The 21103-nt window shown below is 42.3% G+C and overlaps 1 protein-coding gene across 13 annotated transcripts in view; it reads left to right on the plus strand.

Annotated features, from left to right (window-relative positions):
• The first annotated feature begins 287 nt into the window (after window positions 1-287).
• The window catches only part of LOC105671696 (collagen alpha chain CG42342-like), a 134769-nt gene continuing 113953 nt past the window's right edge, over window positions 288-21103 (plus strand). For 2 of the 13 annotated variants that reach the window (XM_067350088.1, XM_067350085.1), the window contains exon 1: window positions 301-1753. In XM_067350088.1, coding sequence (XP_067206189.1) covers window positions 1366-1753 — 388 coding nt within the window. In that variant the 5' untranslated portion in view covers window positions 301-1365. Of the gene's footprint in view, window positions 1754-21103 lie in introns of all 13 variants that reach the window. The other 11 variants (XM_067350086.1, XM_067350084.1, XM_067350081.1 and 8 more) reach the window with 8 other exon arrangements.

The raw sequence follows: 21103 nt of genomic DNA on the forward strand, positions 1-21103 counted from the left end.
TAGCATTCGCAGCCGCCGCGTTTGCAATTCGGGACGAAAAACAATCTCCCGCCGATGTTAAAGCCGTTTACGTGGGTACGTATGAACGCGCGAACGAAAGCGGAATCCTCCGGCGTGTAATCCGAGTGGATAATGGACAACGAACGGAGAAAAAAAAGGGGGGAGGTGGAGAAAAACAAAAAGAGGCTATATCCTGTCTCTCTCTCTCGTCGCCGCGGCAGCCGAATCCGTCCGTAGGATGGGTTGACGATAGAGGTGGCGAGCGCGCAAGCGGCTGCCTAGAGAATGAAGCGTAGGGGGCGAATCAGTGCGAATGGAAGTGGACATTAGGTCGACCGCGCGATCCGCGTCCTCCACGCGCGCGTCCGTCGGTAGAGTATCGCGCGGCGCGGCACCACGAAGACGTACGAGCGTCGTCCGAGCGTTGCCGAAGCGACGAACCCTCTGTCCTCTCGACGTAGCGTCGCCCCACCACATCCAGTCTTACCGCGAATGCCATATCGTGTACGTCGTATGCGTGCTGCCTCGTGTGTTTCTCCCTCATAACGGCGATGTGTTTTTGAGGGCCGAAAACACGGAGACGAACGATCACGTTTGAAAATACACGGCGCTCGCCGGCGTCTTGTTCTCTCTTTCTTTCTGTCTCTGCCGTGAATTTTGTCTTTCGCCGAAATCATCTTCAAGGAGCGGTAACGATCGCCGCAAAGTTCGGCGCGTTTTTCTATCGTTCGACCGTATCGCGTCGGCGAAGGAAAAAAAAGCGACAGTAAAACAGTGAAGAGAGGGGGAGACAGAGCGCGTGCTGCTCGTGGTTCTGCGAAACAGACGACGATCGACGCCGTCGCCGCCCCGTTGTCATCGGCCGATGTGTGGAAAGTGTGCGAGTCAACAAGCAGTCGTATTGTATTAAACACTGCTGCGAAACGCGCGACAGTCTCATTCGGGACAGAGAAGCATCGTTCCGAATTAAAACGCGTGCACCGGTTGTCATTGTTTGTTATCGTTTTGAATATTCAAAACAAAAATAATTGGCGCGAAGTGGTGACTCGCCGCGAAGATCGTGAGAGCTTTTACACGCGCGACTGGTAAGCCCCGAAGTAGGAAGAACCACGCGATAACAGAGCGTGTGATCGCGCGAAGATGCATTTCGGATGGACGATGACGCCGCGACGTCTGTAACAGTCGCCGCCGTCGGGTATTATTAGATATTATTGTCGTTTGTTTACGCGAATCCATCGTCGCGGTCACGGTATATCGACGTCACGCGGGTTATGACGCGCCGCGCCGTTTAGGGACGCTTTTGAGAGCGCGTACCGAAACCGGAGTTCCGAAAATCGCGAGTGCGTGCGTGCGTGCGCGACGACGATGACCGTCCCGACGGCCGACTCCTGGTCGTCGGGCCCGGCGACAGGCAAGGAATCGTCCTGCCTGGAGGCGTCGATGCCGCGGAAGTTTCGAGATGAGGTCCGCCGCGCGGAAACCGCGGGCCCCAATTGGACGATGTGCGTCGTCTGCTTGGTCATGTTGGCCGGCTATGGTCTGCTCTTCTATCGCCAGCGGTGCCTGGAGGCCAAAATCGTCACTCTGGAGGTCGAGTGTCTACGTGTCGAGCAGTCACCGCCGTTGGATGTCATCGTGCAGAGGATGAAGTTGGAGCTACAGGAGCACCTGCTGCAGGCGCAACGGTCCGCATCAGCCGATTCCACGGTCTTCAGGCCTAAGCGCGATGTCTCCGAATGCATGTGTCCTCCAGGTAAGTGTCTTCTTATTCTGAAGAAACGTTTGGAAACGTTCTCAATGATTCACTTTACTCATAAGCACGATTCTGATATTATATCAATGCGCGGACAGTTGTACGCAACTGGTGAAATATTAGTTACTTCTCGATGAAAGCAATTACGAATCTGCATAGAATTTAAATCGTGTCATTATGATTTATTGTAGCGCTGTATTGTATAAAAATGGTTGGGAGTGTGGTAATGTATTAATACACGAGATAAATGAATTTAATTTCTGATCTGCGGGTTATTTCTTAGCGAAGATAATTATAGATTCATATATTCATTCTAATTATTATAATACTGTAAATTGCGTAAATGCGGGTTGTGAAATAATTGCATAATTTCTAAACCGCTATTTCTTAATGAAAATAATTGCCGATCCCCGTAGAGTCACTCACTTAACTGTAAATCATTGGATGCTGTAAAATAGTTAAATTAATTTATATGCATACTGAGAAATATGTAATTTCTAAACCAGTAGCGCTATCTTCTCTCTAAAACGATTATGAATATTCATACAGTCTAAACTTGATATCACGCATTGCGAATTATCATATCTTCATTTGGATACACATTCGAAGAACGACACTTAGCGACAGTTGTGGATGCGCGAATTAACGTGTCAGCAAAGTGTTAATCCGAGAACGGTCGCGTTGTACAGGTAATTTACGGCGACTTCGAAATTGCGGAAGCGTCCGTGAAACACGGAGTTTGTCGTTTCGGCAAACTTGAATGCGCCGTAGTGTATTCTTATTTCCAACCGCATTATTTATGAGCCTTAAGCATTTTCCCGTAAAGAAAGCGAGGAGTAAAGAATTTTTGTGACCGTTAGCTTGTTAGTTTCTTCGCTGCAACTCCGAAGACAGACTTTGTCTTCGTGTCGCGAGCTTTCAATTTATCACCGACAAAGTAGCATATAATCTTATCGATTATAGGAACAAGTTGAGGATACCGTAGGCGTAATCACGACTCATAAATATTATGCTTCTTCTTCTAATAACTTCATAAGATTAGCAAAAACGAGTAGTCTGTCTTTTATTACAGTAACAAACGCGACCGGTAACAAACCTAACCGTATATTTTAAAATTTGTGGATAATGAATTTTTACATTATATATATACACTTTATCTCTCTTTGATAGTAATGGGGAATATTTTAAAAACAGGAAAATGTGTTTTAACTACGAAATTATTAATTAAAAAGATTGTACATATTTATCTCTTTTTCATAACAAAGAGAAATATAATGTTTTAAAGACTAAAAAATATATAGCATATTTCGCACTAATGTTGTGCATGAAACAGAGCTCAATTATTAAATTGCTGTAAACGTATTCAAAATTAAAAACTTGATGCGTAATTATGTGATAAATACTTGACTCCTTCACATTCCATGCATTGCACATTTGTGTTTTTATTCCAATGATAATAATTCCATTCTGACCACTCGACATCGCGCCTGATATCATTTACGCAAAGCGCGTTGCGCCGCTTTTCCGTCGCATCTTCCGTTTGAAACTTTATTCCACCAAGTGATTCTACGTAAACTCCCGCTTTACGCTTCGCAGTCTGTCCGCCTCTCGCAACTTTTATTCATGACAAAACAAAGTAGCAGCGGGGCAAAACGCAAAAGCTCAACGTCGCAGAAAGCTGCGAGCTGAATCGCTTCGCGGAACGCAATAAAAATGTTTCACCGCGAAAAGATCGGAATGGCTAAATCTCGTTTCTGGCGGTATGACGGTTTCAGATTAAGCTCCCGTGTCATTCCGCTCGGGTGCCGAGCAAATGTCATCGTGCTTTCAAAGGACTATACGACGAAGAGAACGGGACACTCCTTCTCGGTGAGCTCTTATCCTCAGCTCGCACGGCACATTCCATTCGTGCGAGATGAGGATCGTTGCACCGAAGAGATGCGTCTCGTGATCGCCGTCGATCGTTGTCAATCGACTAATGAATACGACCGGGGAGAGACCGTTTGCGTGCCGACGTGCGGTGAAATCGACGCGGCTTTGTGCGCGAGACTTCTTCCTGTTATTAAGACAGATGCGCGATTGCTTCATTGCAGCTTTCATCAAGTCGCACTCTTCACTCAATAGCTGTTACGGTAATCACACTGTGTATTCGCGTCACGCTAATACCGCAGGCGCGTCAGTTGAATCTGAGTGAGCGTTAGGATGACGAAAAAGGCCGCAAATATCTACTAGTATTTATTTTGCATCATATATTCGACTGTTTATTTTACCGTTATAACTGCGTTTCGGCGTTTCGGTATTTATATTATATGGTGATTGATGACGGCGTATTAATACATGTGTATAAATGTTGAAATCGAGAGTTTTATATATTTTTTATATTATAGCAAAAGAATATTTTTAGTAATATTACGTTTAACAAGTCACTACGGAAATGTGTATAAAAATTTTACGTAAACAAGACAGTCGACTTTGTGTGAGCAATCGTTGTATGTACGAACGGATCGGAAACGAGGAAAATCGCTGGCGTTTTAGGGTTGAAACTTGCAAGCATCGCGAAACTATCGCACTCGCGGCAGGGCGAATTTACGACCAATAAATGCAACTTCAGCCGTTCACAGTTACTGCGCGTCCGTATGGAGCAAATGATGCAGCTACGAGCATCATTAAGAGCCACTTTGCGATAACGGTTGCAGTCAGTTCTCTTTGCGAAATCGCGAGATTTTCAAAGCGCGCGCCACGAAAATATCGACCTCCTTTTCTCGGAGCCCTTTTCACACAGCCGCACGAAAAAGCATCCACGGAGAGAGCAGGTAGGAGCTCGCTAATTGCAATAATTACTCCATTGTCGGAGTCCGAGGTAGAAACTATTTTCCGGCGAAGTACGGCCGGGACGGAAACGGAAGCGCGTATACAGGGAGAGAGGGAAACGCCGGTCGGATTAATTCCGCGCTTCGTTCCTGCTCGCAGCCCATCCGCCGCTATCTCGTCGGCTCTTCTTCCTTCTTTTATTTTTGTGCCGTCGGTAGCCGTACCTTTCTCTTATCGCGCGTCCTCGGCACGACGAGCAACAAAGGGGGAGAGAGAGAGAGAGAGAGAGGGCTCCGGCTCCCGTTGACTCTCACGGCGGCGTCCCGAAATTGAGACGTGCGAGCTGACGCACCGGCATCATAAATCTTTGCCTTCCCTCGTAGACAAGGGCGTCCGTATCTATCGCGTCCCTCGCGCGCGTGTTATACGCCCTCCCCCTTCTGATACTGTTCGACTACGTCACTACGTGGAACTTGTACGGATAGAGTCGTCTCCATTGCCGTGAATTTCGATGCGCGGACGAAATCACCGAACTTTGACGAACAGAATCTAAAGGGGAAATAAAATCTCTAAAAAGATTTATTTATGACATTTTACTCGTACGAAGAACGCAAAAGAATTTTGAACGCGCCGCGGCTCGTCCTGAAATACGAAGTTTTTTATCGTTGGAAATTTTCTTCTCGCGCAAGAGCAATTTGGGTCATATAAAATACCACATAAAATTCCGTGCAAATTTTACGTTATCGACATTTCACCGCGTCGCCGTACGACGGAACGGCATATTACTAAAATAGCGTGATGATCGTAAAGTTACCAAGTGTTGCGACAAGCGCCATTAACTGTTCCGAACGAGCTTCAATTTTATTCGATAGATAACTGACGAAGTACGAACTTTCGCGATCGAACGTTTTACCGGGCGTACTTATCGTCGATTTCACTCAGCGTTGTTGTCCACTTACGCGGTATACTTATCGCTTGCGAGTGAACGCGGTAATGCGATTGGCCGTGTGACAAACGATGCGTGGTCGAGCCATCGCGATCGAATCGTCAGGGCAAATGGGGTAAGGAAGAAGGAGGAAGAAGACGTATCCCCGTGAAAAGGACACGTCCGTAAGAAACGACGCGGTCCCGAACGACGCCACATACTTCTCGTTATATCCGGGCGTTTTTCCACGCCTCGGGGAAATCGATGGACGTCCGAGGACTTCTCGTCCCTCTTCCTCGTCGTGACGGTGCGCGTAGTCGGGGGATCTGCCGTTAATTCGCTCCATTTGAAATCGAATCGAAAGCTATTCCGTAGATAGATTACCTTCGTATGCAGCTCGTACGCTCGAAAGAACGCCGAATAAAAGGGAATGGAATCGTTAGAGCGAACGCGTCGCGCGCTTTGTCCCACGCGACGCAGGAATGAAGCAATCGTTGTTGCATTTCGGGGGGAATTTTGATTTTCGAATCTGTTGCCGAAGAAGAATAGCCATTAAATCGAGGTCATGAGATTTCTTTTTCATTAAGAATCGATCCGGTCCATTAAGGGCAGTATCGACGGCGCTTGAGAAGTTAAGGTGAAAGGCAGAATTTGCGTGGGTACAATAATTTTTCTCTCGAAGAATCGAGGCTTTATTCTGCGCGAAAATATCGATGAATATATTAAACTTGTACGTTGCCGGCGAAATCAAACGCTCCAATCTTTTTTTCTTTCGCAACTTTTTAATCTTTGATGTTATATATTTGGATAACCGTGCAATTATCATGTGCATTAATTGCATGAACGTAAAATAATCTGGGTAGACTTAATTGGGGAGAGGAAGAGGAGTGAAAGAGAGAGATTTTAAAGATAATTTTCTCCTCTCACTGATATCATTAAAACTTTAGTCGTTTATAATGCAAGTTTTATCAATATCTTGTAACTAAAATAACTATTCTTCTTAATTCACCTTGTAATATCCATACTTCAGTCAAGATGTTCGTCTTCGGAAATTGCTGTAAATAGATTCACACAGGCAAGGGAACTGACGTATCTCGAACATCGGAATTTCTCGTATACGTTACATAATCGATGCGCGATGTCGTACGTCGCGCGACGTGTCACGGACGAAGTGGAGCGAGGAGATCTACGGGGTTGCATGTGGAAAGATCAAGGTCGATTAGCCGATCGCTCGTTCTCGGATGTCCCGAGAAATTGATGGTCGCTTGCAAACTACGTCGATGAAACGCCTACTCCGGTTCATGCATGCGCTCCTAGTCTCTCTCTCTCTCTCTCTCTCTCTCTCCACTTTCAACCAAATTGCCATCTATCTGGGTAGATGCACGGGAAGGAGGAGAATGATGCATTGTCCCGGCAGCGTACAGGTAGCATGCACCAACCAGCCAGCAGGAATATGGACGTCTTCCTGCAGCTTACCCTAATAGAAATTAAACTTGCAGTATATCGCTGACCGGAGATCTTCGAACCGTTTATCATAGAAAACGCGACGTGAAATTATGTTCCTTTTAGAAAGGAGGAGGCAGCGCGCGAGTTAACTCCTCCATTGTATTTCACGGATAAGGCAACGCCAAGTTGTACATTTATCGAGTAAATAAAGCAAATATCCGGCATATAATTACAGGCCGAACGGGTGTGGTATTACAGTGACAAACGATGGAATCGCGCCAACTTCCGTCGGTCGATATAAATTATTATCGCTCGATGAAGCCGGAGTCGATTTTTCCTCGACAAGAATGTCGAAGCAATTTATAGTTCTTCGAGTTGAAGGCGAATTAAAGTTCTTAGGAGGAAAAAGAGAATAGATAGCGTTTAAACTTATTCGCTGGTTACATTCAAGCCAACTTTGCTTGAGCGGAATCTTAATTTGCGGCTTAATTAAAAAGAATTTTAACTGTAAACTCGCGAATCGAATTTTCGCCAAGAGCAGAATTCCATCGTAAATCGATGGAACAGTCCGGTGGAGGGAAAGGATGTCGATAGTCTCACGCGCGACACCCCGTATTTTACATAAATATCCTTTCTCGTATCTTCAAAGTGTCAGTCTGTGTATCGCGAAAAGAGCGCATCTTGTCTCGTTCCTCGTTGAGGAACAGATGTACCGTCGAACGTGTACAGCATGCAAGTCGCCGCCACCGCCGCGCCGCGCCGCAAAGAAACGCGAGGTGAAGTCGATCGGGGGGCGGTTCTCGAAAAATTGATGAGCTTCCGGCGACTTCCGTCGGCGAGAATATTTTCTTCCGCTTTGATGCGGATAAGCGACCTGCCCGCTTAGAGCCAAATTACCGACTGCTATTCCGGAAGTAGACTCCGCGTCGCGCTGTAAGGATGGAGGCGACATTATTGTACGTACGCGCGCCTACGTAGATAGAAAGGGATACGGAAGGTAGAGTTACGTAATACAACGAACTTTTAGCATGTTATATCCGTGGGGTTTATAATACGCGCGCGTGCTCGTCGGAAATAGCTCTGCTCTTTCACAAAGTTCTTCGGCGATTGATTATTGAAGGCTGACAAGCCGATATCTGCTAAAATTATCTTGGAATCTCGCAACTTTGCGAAACAATCTAATACTAAATACAGTTCGATAAATAATTATTCAACGATAACTGTATTTGCAATTATAAAGTTTCATCGAATATTGTTGAAATAATTTCACCTTTTAAATGAAACGCATTTCTCAAGTTCTTTTTCGATGCTTATGATGTTTTAAAAGGAACAAGAAGTTACGGTTATATCATATTAGTTTTTGCTCAGATTGCGAAACAGCTTATAACTGAGTGCTACATCTGCTGTGTAGTTTATTGTTTCTTGATATTACTTCTCCTTTTTGTACACATACTTCTCTTTGCGCACGTGTCTCTCGTGTCCTCGATAGTTTCTCACATCAATAAAGAAATTATTTATTCATTAACTTTCTTTTATCTGAACACCATTACTCGAGAAACCCAAAGGAATATAAGTGGAGCAATCTTATACTTTATGCATGACTCGATACTTGAGCAAACTTTGCAAATTGCGGACTTGTTTCTTGTTTGCTCTCCGAAACTCTCGTATCTCGCGACCGAATTACCGTCACCTTTAATCCGCAATGAGCTTGGGCGACGCTGCTAGGCGAGGTGACACGTCGCAGTGGGGAAACCCTCCTATCGGCGAAACTGCAACAAATTGAATTCGCGTTCGGCAACATGGAGAGCGGTATGTAACGTTGGCTCGCGAAAGTTGGGTCGCTCTCGCAGCGGCGGGTTGCAGGCGGGTCGGGCGCGATTTACGATTGGCGCACGTGTGTCAGAGCCGACTGCAAGTTTATGCTCGCGAACCGCTCGCACCGTACGACAAAACTTATTACCACCCCCTCGGATGTTGTCCTTGTTTCGCGGCAGTTCCGGCGCATGTTGCTTTTACCGGCGTGTTCGTCCTTGCTTTTCTTTTTTTCTTTCATTTCATACTGCCGAACGCTCCCGGCCGAAACGCGTCCGCGTTCGAAGGTCGCGATCGATTCGCGAGCGGGGCGTGTCTCCCCGACGAGCTTGCACCTCAACATCGATAGATTCGAGCGAGTCCCCGTTAAATATTTGGACAATGAGAAAGGAATGGCTTTCTTTGAAGTCTCGAGCGAAGGCTCGTAACTGAAACGAGGATGAGAAGCCTCGAACGTGTAAAATACTGAAATTAAAGATTTCTATTGCGACGGTATAGCAATTCAGTTGGTTGTTCGAGTTCCTCAGAGGCAGCGGTAAATAAAAGAGGAGAAAAAGAGAATTAATTGCGAACTGAGAATACGCTTTTTTTTTTTTTTTTTTTTTAAAAAAAAAAAAAAGGATTTAATTAATAAAACTTTATTCTTTGCTTAATTTTAAATACACTTTTTGTTAACAGTAACACGGAGTCTGTCAAGATATTTTAATATCGGAAATTTAAGTGACATTCAATCAAATATTTGATAAAAGAATATTTACGAATAATTAGCAATAATTTAATCGCGAAATTTGCAGAGAAATATTTCCTGTAATTTTTCATACAATTGTTAGAGACCATGTTAGAAACTGATGCGGTAAAAAAATGTGGTAATTGGACGTCGGATACGTCGGTTTGAGAATATGCTTCTGCCAATGGCATATACAGATGGATGGGCTTTTACCGAATTAACAGTCCCGATAAATTCCAGAGTGCACGATAAATAACGCTTCGGATCGCTCGACGCGACGAGCGAATTCCGGCCGTAGCGGAATTCGTCTCCGAACGATTGGTACTATCGTTTCTCGTATCGACAACTCTGGTTAACGGACGGCCTCCGATTAACCCGGCCTCGGTTAACTAATGACACACCATTGGAACGGGCTCCCGGTTCTCCCTCTGCTTTCCCATCCCACACCCAGTCTCGCCGGGATTTTACGACGTGAGTCCGCGGGCGCACAAGTTGGGGAAAGAAATAATACACGCGTGTCAAGGATTTTATGATTGCAATTAATTTTAATATCGCGTTGCTGAACCTCGCGCGCCACGGTTGCGCGCCTTCGTTGCAGAAACACGCGACAACTTGTTCGTATCGTTCGTTTGGTTACAATTATTTTAAACGTCTATTCTCGTTAAAAGTACGTCATCACCGTCAAAATATTCATACAAAACGCAAACACATGACTGAAACTGGGTCGGAATCGGGCCGAGCGAAACACTTGCTAATATGTGATATTACCGTAGTTCTATTTTCGACAGTTATGAAATGCATTGGAAAGTCGGAAAATACTCATACATAATATTTCACGTATTTTGTATGCAACGCTAGTTCTGAATGTATGAGCGCATTTCACACCATCGTGTCTATACTCGTTTGAAGTATTTATGTAATAAATCTGCCTAGCATTCAGTCGGATAAATGAAAGAGCAGCTCTTAGATATATTGTTCTTCTTATGGGGATTTACAGAGATTAATCTCATAAAACTTGCTACGCGACATAAGGACAGCTGTATAGCTGTTGCTCTCAAATTTTTTTTGGTTGCGGTAGTCGGTTTTACGTGACCACATTTCGCAGAAATCTTACGACATACTGATAACATTTACCTAATTAAACTTGTATGCTTCAAATAGCTAGTTTTTTACTAACTTTTATGATATTTATTTACTCTGCATAATAACTTTGTTTATTACAAGCTCGCGAAATATCAAAGTATTGCAGAGTACATCTTGATAAGAACTCAAATTTCAACTTTGACCGATTATTCGAGAGATAAAAAATGCACGAAAGTGGAATGTCTCTTTAACTATTCACGCGAGCTAAATCCGAACTGACCTACCTTCTTTCTCTCTTGGTAATACAAACTTTATGACGAAAAATAGCTTCGCTGTTCCTTTAGTTTCGATTATCGATTACTGCAATTATTTGCGTGATAGTAACATTACTATCTAATTTTCTCATTTGGAAAGAAGTATTGACTGTAGTTATTTTACTAAAACTTATAAGAAACATTATTGCATTTATTATGATAAAGTATATATATATTTTAGAAGATAACTTGTAAAAAGATATCCAAAAAGATAGCAGGTAAATATATATTATAGATAGTTTATTCTTTAATTAATACTAAATATAATTATAATAAATAAATTAGTATTAATAATTATCAAGAACAAAAATTTGACCAAAAAAACTATTTAACAACATTTTTTCGCATACATGCATTTTTTTATTTGCACCATTATGAGATAAATAGCACCGCGAATTATAAACCTCACGAGAGAATTCGTAACTACCTAAGTGCGAGATGTACTATACGTAACCAAATGTAAATTATATGCACATTACAATGTATATTATAACGTAACACGCATTCCACATTCCGCATTTATCTGAGGAGCAAATTATGTTTAACCATACGGTTAACGTTACATATAATGTTACGTCCCGGCTCGTTCTCGTGCATTTGAGTCCTCTCTACATTCACTGTTCCGCATAAGAATAAAGGTCGCAATAATAGTAACTAAAGGTTAACAGATTCTCCACTCTCTCGTAGTCCGAACGAGAGCTTTCCATCGTATCGATGGGACTTCGGTTAACTCGTTCGCCGTTGGTTAATTTCTCATGTGTATGCAGTTAGCCCCACACTTTAATAAAATTAAAGTAATCGAAACTGTACTGCATTGTACTAGTTTTGTACCAAATTGTACCGTAGTTAATTTTTTGAAATCACGCGCGAATTTCCAAAAAATCGAAATTTTTGAATTTTTTGAGTAGCCCCACACTTTTCGAAAAATCATTTTTTCTCGACTGTACTACATTGTACTAGTTGTACCGAACATTGTACCGTTTGAAAAAAATTCCTAACAAATTTGGATTTTGAGAAAAACGAGAAAATCGAAAAATTTTGGACATTACGGCAAATCGGCTATTTTTTAAGATATTGAAACGCGGCCAACGGGGTTCGAAAGAGAATCGTTTGTACCGGTTTGTACCGCTTTGAATTTCGTTTGCATCTCAACCGGACCGGAAGTACCGAATTTTCCAATTTTTAACAATACGTAAATACGGTAACTCGGCTGTTTTTTAAGATATCGAAACGCGGCCAACAGGCCTAATTTTTTTGAAAATTTTTTTTATTTATAACCGGTACAAACGATTCTCTTTCGAACCCCGTTGGCCGCGTTTCGATATCTTAAAAAATAGCCGATTTGCCGTAATTACGTAATAATGTCAAAAATGTTTCGATTTTCTCGTTTTTCTCAAAATCCAAATTTGTTAGGAATTTTTTTCAAACGGTACAATGTTCGGTACAACTAGTACAATGTAGTACAGTCGAGAAAAAATGATTTTTCGAAAAGTGTGGGGCTACTTAAAAAATTCAAAAATTTTGATTTTTTGGAAATCCACGCGTGATTTCAAAAAATTAACTACGGTACAATTTGGTACAAAACTAGTACAATGCAGTACAATTTCGATTATTTTAATTTTATTAAAGTGTAGGGCTAACTTCATACACATTAATTTCTCCGACTATTCTATTCGTACTACCGCTCTTTCGGTTTGCTTTGCCGAGGTTAAGTCGAGGCCGTTCTCGGTCGAATCGCTTCTTCGGTGGGTTAGCTTGAGGTCGACCGTCGTTCGCCGGAGATACATTTACTGTGATTTCGTTCGCGCGTTACAAAGCTAGAGCTGCTCACGTTCTAACTGCGAAGGAAACGGGAAAATACGCGAAGATTGGAGCTCGAAGGAAGATAGAATTGTAACGTGGTTATATACTAAGGCGGATCCGTGAAGCTGAAGAATTGATGATATATTCTCGATTGAATTTGAAGTCGATCTCTCTTTGATGAAAATTGAATCGGAAATCATAATTAGTTAGCAACTTTTAATGTTTATTTTTACACACTATATGAAATGTTTGTCGAGCTTAATTTTAGTTAAAATTGTACTTATTTACATTTGTCGAAATTTAATTCATCAAATTATTTTGTTTTTGCAAAATCAAAATCGTGATTGAATTATTTTTCGGGGTTGATATTTTTGTTTGGAAAAATCGATTGCGTTTCCATATTCTCTGTATTCCCAATCTCTGCGATTCACCCTGCATACTTGAGAACGCCTATCGCGGAAGAGAAAGGGGAGCGAGCCGAAGGGGGGAGGAGTGGTTGGGAGGAAACACTTGGCTCGGAAGTCGTTGAATTTGCATGAATCGCGGCCGGTCGTTACGTTTCAATGCCCGCTTGCCTTCCGCTCGCTTAAATGTCGTTTAATTAGTCGGAACGGCTGAGAGGCGGCAGTATTCGCGTGCAGACGGTACTCGCCGGACCGCGAGAGTCGCGAGCGGGAGTAGTTCATCGAAGATGCGAGCCGTACGTGGCCGCGGGGGAAGGCAACCGCATCTCTAATGACAATTATGCGACTGCTCGAGTCGATCGAAAGAATCGGTAAGCGGTGCGTGCTAACGAGATCCGACTCGTTTCCTGCACTTCGTAAGAGAGAAAAGATGAACTCGACAATATTCACATAGCTTTTATATAATATGCGATTCTGTTACTTTCTCTTTTCAAGATTATTAAACTTGAATGTTTAAAATCAAAGAATATCATTTTTCTTATATATTGGTTATGAAATTTAACTATATATATATATATATATATATATGTATATAACTTTCCCCGGGACTGGTATTTTCCAACGCAGATAATCGAGACATGTGTATTTAATAAATCAATGTCCTAAAATTGTATTATTCTAGAATATATGCAAAGTTAATTATTAGTTAATTTGATTCATTAGTTTTTTTTTTAAGTTTTTATTTATTCACAAATGGAATTGCAACGGAAATAACTTGATATTCTATCTCTTGCAACGGGTATAACAATGATAATAGCGCTTTGACATTTCTACATTATGTGGTACTCCTCTTTGTTAATATTGTACACCGGCTAAAATACTGACGTAAACTAGAAACTATAGCAATGCACCAATCAACCATCCGCGAGAAATAGATTTATTTGTTGCTTAAACGAATTAATAATTAATAATACAATTAAGCTGGATTATGTGAGTTTGAAACGCGAATGACAGGAAATAAACGGCCTGATAACGAAGCGAAACGAGAATTCACCGCGATATAAACGACATTTCGTCGGAATTCGGAAACTCATTTAGTCCGTGAATTTATTCTCTTTATATGCGCTTTAAACCCGCGGCTGAATACGCTTGTGCGTGAAATCGAGCGGAAATAAATCGACGCGCGCATCGCGGCGTAAAATAAGAATTCCCGGTTTTGCGAGAAATTTAAACGGGCGAGATAGACAAGAAAAAAACGCAGTTACGGTGTAATTACGACCGCGATAACGCTGGTTAGGCGCTATTTTACAAGCCTACCGGAAGAGAAGGGATATCGGCTCGGCGATCAAAGGACGAACATGAGAGAGAGAGAGTCTCGTGGCGATGTTTACGCGGCAGCGCATTGGCATGCATCGAACGAGCGCGGCATAATTAGAGATGAATCGCACGCGAATTTGAGCGAGAAGCGTGAGCGATCGCCGGTGATGTTTCTCTCTGATCGAACACGTCGCCACGATGGGAACACCATAAATACACGCACAGCGCGTCCCACGAGAAATTTCGATTCAGAGAGATGTTATTCGTGTGATATCAAGCAGGCAGATCAAATAAACGAGGAGTTTCGATATGCAGAAACTTTTGCAAAATTAAAAATCAGATACTCGGAAATTCTTTGTATTATAAAAGCGGATATAGTAAATAGCGACAAAAGCGAACGGCAAAAATTGAGCTTAATACGATTTTTATTTTATTGCTAATTTATTCTGTACTCTTTTTAGAAATTATAATTTCGTAATTGTTCTGTGTATTTCATGCGAGTGTTTAATCATCGTAACAGCGTATAGGAAAATGTGATGGGCGGCTTTTCGGAACATCACATCCACTGTACATTGTACGCGTACAACGGGTACATCGAGATTCGGAAGTCAATCACGCAGCACGCGTGATGGTAATGACTTTGAGACTGATGCAAACCAATCCGCAGCGAAAATCAGTCTGTTACTGCGAAAGCATGCAATCAATAAGGTAATGAATCGCGCATTGCACTTGGCGACGCGATGCCCTTTCACGAAAGCGATAATGACGCTCCGATGATGTTTGCTGGGGTACTCCCGTTAATTGCGGTGCGATATCGATCGCGCTTAAAATACAACGTGTTCTGGAACTATTGGAATTTCTTTCACGGATTCTAATTAATCTGTGAAGAGGTACAATTTTGTTTTTATTATAATCGAAAAATGGAAAAGTTATAAGGCTGTTAGAAATTACCGAACTTTATTGGATGACAAAATTTTGCCGCCTTAATTGATTTTAAAAAATCTTGCTTGAAAAAAAAAACGACATACAACTTTTGTATGCGGATTAATTATGAGATATTTAATTATTTTAATTATAAGACAAAATTATGGAATTTAGATCGATCAAAGATTTCAGATTTGAAGGGAAAAATGAAAATTTTTCAACACCCAGTATATGGGACAATATGATATCGATGCGTTGTTTTGCGGTTCATAAAATCGTAGGACGCGTGGGGATTGTCACACATAGAAGTCAAATCAGGGTTTAACCACCGCGGTCGCTTTCATGCGCGTTGTTGTTAATTCCGGCATTGCAATTAGTTTATTTATGATAGCCGTATGTGAAAGCGAGGCGTAATCGCTCGAGTTACTCCCGGCTCGACCGTCGGTGAATGCGTCACTGCCAATTGGGATCTTCCTGATCTTACTGAAGTCAATGCATGAGTATTTAAAGTTTAAACGATGGCGTAATACGCGACGTACCGCGGCCGGATGTTCTTTCATCTACAAATTCTTTCAATCTAATTTAAGAGACGGATTATTTGTGGAGAGAGTTAGTGCTCTGTTTTGTGGAATTATTCTATATTAAGTCATTTGAGCTTCTACAGAAATAGCGTCTAGTTCGATTGAACCAAAGGACGAGATTCTCTTATTGATACTGCAGCTGTTAATGCTTCTATTGAGAAACGATTCTGAAACGTTCGGCGTGTCGACCCACTCCTCCTCCTCCTCCTCCTCCTCCTCCTTTTCCTCCTCCTCTCACTCCTATCCCAAAACAATCATTATTCTTTCGCGTCCGAGAATCGTGCAATTCAGCATCGAAGCCGGAGATACTCGCGAGAACGTCTCAATTCCGCGACGGCGAATCCGAAAGCTCAGCGAATTTCAGCGGCGCGAATTATTATCGGGGTTGGGGAGACAAATGTTTCCTTCGGGCCGCGTTTCCTCGGTCGGTCGGTATCTAGACAGGCTATCTTTCCACTGTCTCGAGTAACGCAACCCCGAAGGCATAACAGTTTCCTCTGCGCGATAACGACGAGACGAGACGAGACGAGCCGAGACGAGGAGGCGCGGGTCCCGAAGATACACACGATGTTGCGCGCGCTGACAGGACCTAGCGTGCAATAGACCGTCCGTGCAATCGCGTACTATTCATCGATCATCAGGGACGACCGGATCGTTTCTATGGCTACGCCGCAATCGATCGATCGGCCGTTCGACGCGCGGCTATTATATGCACGCCGCGAATCCGTTGCCGTTCCGCCTGCCACAACTGTTCCTTGGAATTCATCGATGAGACCGTACGGTGTCTTGAACGGTATTTAGTACAACAACACGCAGGTGGTCGGGCAAAGTATCGATAATCAAAAATAAGATCTCGAAAAAAAATACAATTTTTTTTTACAAAAATACTCAATGTATTTTTTTCTTTATTTTAAAGATTTAGAAATTAATTTTGGGTACTCATTTTTTTAACGTTATTTTAATTAATTTCTATAAAAATAATTATCAATAATTTACTTGAAAATAAGTGAGGAATGAGATTGTGTATTTTTTATATTTAATTTGCAAAAATGTTAAAATTTTCAGTATTTTTCAAAAACCAAGAGTAGCTCCTATTTCTACTCGGAATAAATCAACTCTAAATTGGTTAGAGTATCCTCCATACGTGAAGGAAAGTGTAATAAATCTAAGATACTTTGCATATCGCGTACATGTGTATAACTTATGTAACTGATAAAATATGTGGGGTAATACTCGAGCGGTATCACCAGTAGTCGTTACGTAAGTCGGACAACTTGATTCTTGCGGTTTACGGTAATATATGGCACGCGTAATTGGGAATTAGCGGGAGCAGAACTGTTATATGCATTTATCAATACGCATGCCACAAACCTCCGTAGGGAATGAAATAATACGTCTCATTGTGCCCGATCGCGTGGAAAGGCAGTTTGATCGTTACCCGATAGCCGGTCTCGAGAGTTATTATGATAATTCGAGGTCTCAAATAACGGTTATATAAGCATCTCAAGCCGCAATCAATTAATTTGCGTTTCACAAAGAGTCGTTGAAAGCAAATAACGTGTCGCCGCGCATTTCGTCACCGCTTCACGCAAAACCGTGATTTGGTTCGCGGCCGTTTCTCGCGTGACTCGCGTGGTTCGATCTTGTAGTATCTTTCTACGCGAACGCTAACATCGTGTAATTTGAAACTGTAACTCGCAGTTTATAGATAAGCGTCACGAGTGCCGAGGCCAATTAATTTGCATATTGCAAAAGTCAACGCGGGCCGCGACGTCAGAAGCCGAGTCATTTCGTTCAATCAACGTGGTTGTACTTTGTCAGCGATATTATAAAATTTATATCACGGATTATACTAAAACCCGTACTCCCGCTGAAAAAGATAAGTCTAATTAAACTGTGTTAGTCGCCCTGAAGATTATGAGTTGAACTCCAGATCTGTGTTCGTGCTGATAACAAAGATGTAACTCTAATCCTGAATTATGCAGAGGATCTGACCCTAATCCAAATTAATCTGTAAAAGTATCTAGAACTTTGCGTTTATTGTTAACTCGGCGTTCGGCAACAACAGACTAAAACCGAATCTTTCTACGTCCAGAGTCGCGAGTGACTAAATATATTCGCGAATATATTTAGAATGCACGATGTACATGGCTTCGCGCGCGACGGCGATACGTCGTTTGGCGAGGATAAAAATCAAGGCAAGCCCAAGCCTGCCGGCACGCCGCGGTATTATTTCATCAGGATTCCTCTCGCGGTGATTGTTGGACTCACGGTCATTGTTCGGGACTCGCCTTCTCTCTGCAGCTGCAGTTCGCGAAACGCATACCTCGATACAGAGAGGGATGAGCGGCTACCGCATCGGCATGCAGAACGCACACAAACGCGCGCTTAGGTATGACGCTCATGTTGTATATCTCGGGTATTGTGCACATTAGTACACGTCGCGATTCAGAGGCACAATTTTGAACATACCACATGTATAGTTCCAGTATTCGAATCAGCGAATATCAGGCCTGCGGCATCAAGAATTGTGTTACCATAAATCTTGCAGCTGTTTAAAGCTTTGTTGTGTTACTATGAATTTTACGAAATTTCGCTACTCCCTTGTTGATTTCAAAATATATGACGAAGGAAAGAGAAACGAGTACTACAAAATGTACCAGATTAAGAATACAAAGGTTGGATAATTTTTTATGAGGTTGCTTTTCAAAAAGTAAAATACAATTTTTTTATATTACGAAATGCTAAATAGAACTAATTATACTTAGTATGTGGATTCTCTGCAGAATTTTTCATTAATTTAACGCGAATGGTATTAACACAGATACCGATGCACATATATTTATGTATTATCTACACTGTGTTAGTTTTATATTAACTCGTGCGTCGACCTGCGAAAGAACAAAGCGACGGTAATATTCTACCCTCATAGCTCGGAGTTAATGGCAAAGTAATCCTACGCGACACACCCTTATTTTAAACACACCCTTTCTTCGAGGGGTCTTAACCCTTCGGGGCATAATGCTCTGTTTTATGGCAGCTTACTTTCAGTTACGTTCATTCGTCTATCTTGCTGCACAAAAAAACATTTTTGAGGTAGAGAGAATGCAAAAGGCCATTTAATTTGTTGCGAATAGTGCATTAAATAACAAGATAATTTAACACAATAACAGTTGTATCAAATAACAAACTAATTTGGTGACATAAATTAATTGCATTAGTTTGCATAGTTACGTGCTGTACGATAATTAATCTCTATTTGTAAACATTAAACAGTAAACATTTAGTTATAAAATCATTTATCATTGACATGCGAATTCCTGGAAATGAAATGTAATTATTGAATTATATCCGAAACATACATATATTTGGACAATACATCTTTATAACAGAAACTAGATTAAAGTTAAATCAATCATGTCGAATTAAATCAAATTTTTACAAATTTGTCCAATTTGTAGAGAAAACTCATATAAAGCTATAAAGGAAATTTATAAAACACATAATCCATAATTACGACATCAATTGAGCGAAAGTAGAAATGGCAGAATATATTTCTCGTTAAGATGCCTTGTTAGCTCTGCTAGGATCAAGAATTACGCTTACATGAGATAAATCTCAGATTCAGACAACTATAATATTTAATGTTAAAAGTGAGATATGAATTCTATATAAACGAACCAAAAGCGATAGCGGATTTCCTATCTTCGGAACGAGATGTTCCATAACGTGCGCCTTATCTTGTTCATATCCCGTCGTCGTCGTCGTCGTCGTCGTCGTCGTCGTCGTCGTCGTCGTCGTCGTCCTCGTCGTCCTCGTCGTCGTCTCACCCCTATTCCCGATTTAGCCGCGTATCCCCCCGTCGTCACTCACTCGACAGGTATTCGAGCGCATCTGCGCGCGCTATCGTACACCGCATCGGCAGCCGGTTGACGCCGCGACACGGACCGGTATATACATATATCGCGCGCGTCGAATAAATTTACGAACAACGGATGACTCATCATCGTAGACGCGGACGCGCGAATAATGCGACTACCTGAGCGCGGCGTCGCGTCGACGCCTACGCATCGCGTGTTCGACGACGTATCATGATCGGTCGTCGTACATCCACGTGAACCAACGGCAAATTTGCATGACCAGATTGGACGCCCGAGTACGATCGCTGACGAGGAATATCCAGCCGAGAGCGTGGAATTGAGTCGGCGGCGCGCGAGTAGAAATCTTGGCGAAAACGCATCGCGATGTCGTGGCCACCTCGATGTGCATTAAAAAGATTTACGATCACGTGCGGAATCGGTATACTTATATTTCACTTTGATCACCGAGTGAAAATAAAATCTCATTCAATTACGGAAGAGAGTTATTAGGGTAATATCGAGGAAACTGTACAGTAATTTTCTTGGTGAGATGTAGAAGATTGAAAAATTGCGTAAAAATTCAACGTCTAATCGTATTTTTCACCAAGAAAAGATTGTTCCTAAAGTTCCTGAAAGAATTTAGTCAAGAGAAAACGCGCGAGCTTCTATTTTCCTTACATATTTTTCCAAAGCGCACAATGCACTTTGGGAAGATTTTACGACGTCTTTGGAAGCTTTGAAAGCCAATACTCGAAGACTTTATAATACCATCTTAATGAGGCATACGTGAACGCGCGTATATCGATGCGTTTATTACTTGCGACGATACCTAATTAGTGGAAAGTACGCGTAACTGCCAATTACGGCGGAATTACTCCGGCCAATTACTCCGGAAATTCGGAGAACATCGTGTTGACGGCGTGGACGTGTAATTTCAGGCGCGTTCGCGCACGCGGTTGCGTTATTTTAACAACGAAGCAAACGTCAAATCATGTGGAATTAACTTGCGTCCCGTTGCGTATCCGCGCGAACGATAATAGAAACATATTTCCCGTCGATCAGCCGAGTACGCGCGACGTAAATCGAGGATAAAATTTGCGAGCACTGTCACACGCATCGCGGCGATTGTGCAGGAAATTCGGACGCGGCCCTAAAAGTGGCGAGCGGTCCGAGGTATCAAGTTTTGAATATTTCGCATTAACAACCGAAATACCGTGTCGACGAGCACAGCCCGCCAGTGCGTCGCGTAGCGCTCGTTTTTCGACGATATCGATAATATTATCCGGCCGTCGGCAGCCTAGCGGGACTGGCTGGATATCGGAAAATGCCGATACAACGCGAAT

Source organism: Linepithema humile, chromosome 2 (assembly GCF_040581485.1).
Source record: "Linepithema humile isolate Giens D197 chromosome 2, Lhum_UNIL_v1.0, whole genome shotgun sequence".
In the NCBI taxonomy this organism is placed as follows: Eukaryota; Metazoa; Arthropoda; class Insecta; order Hymenoptera; family Formicidae; genus Linepithema; species Linepithema humile.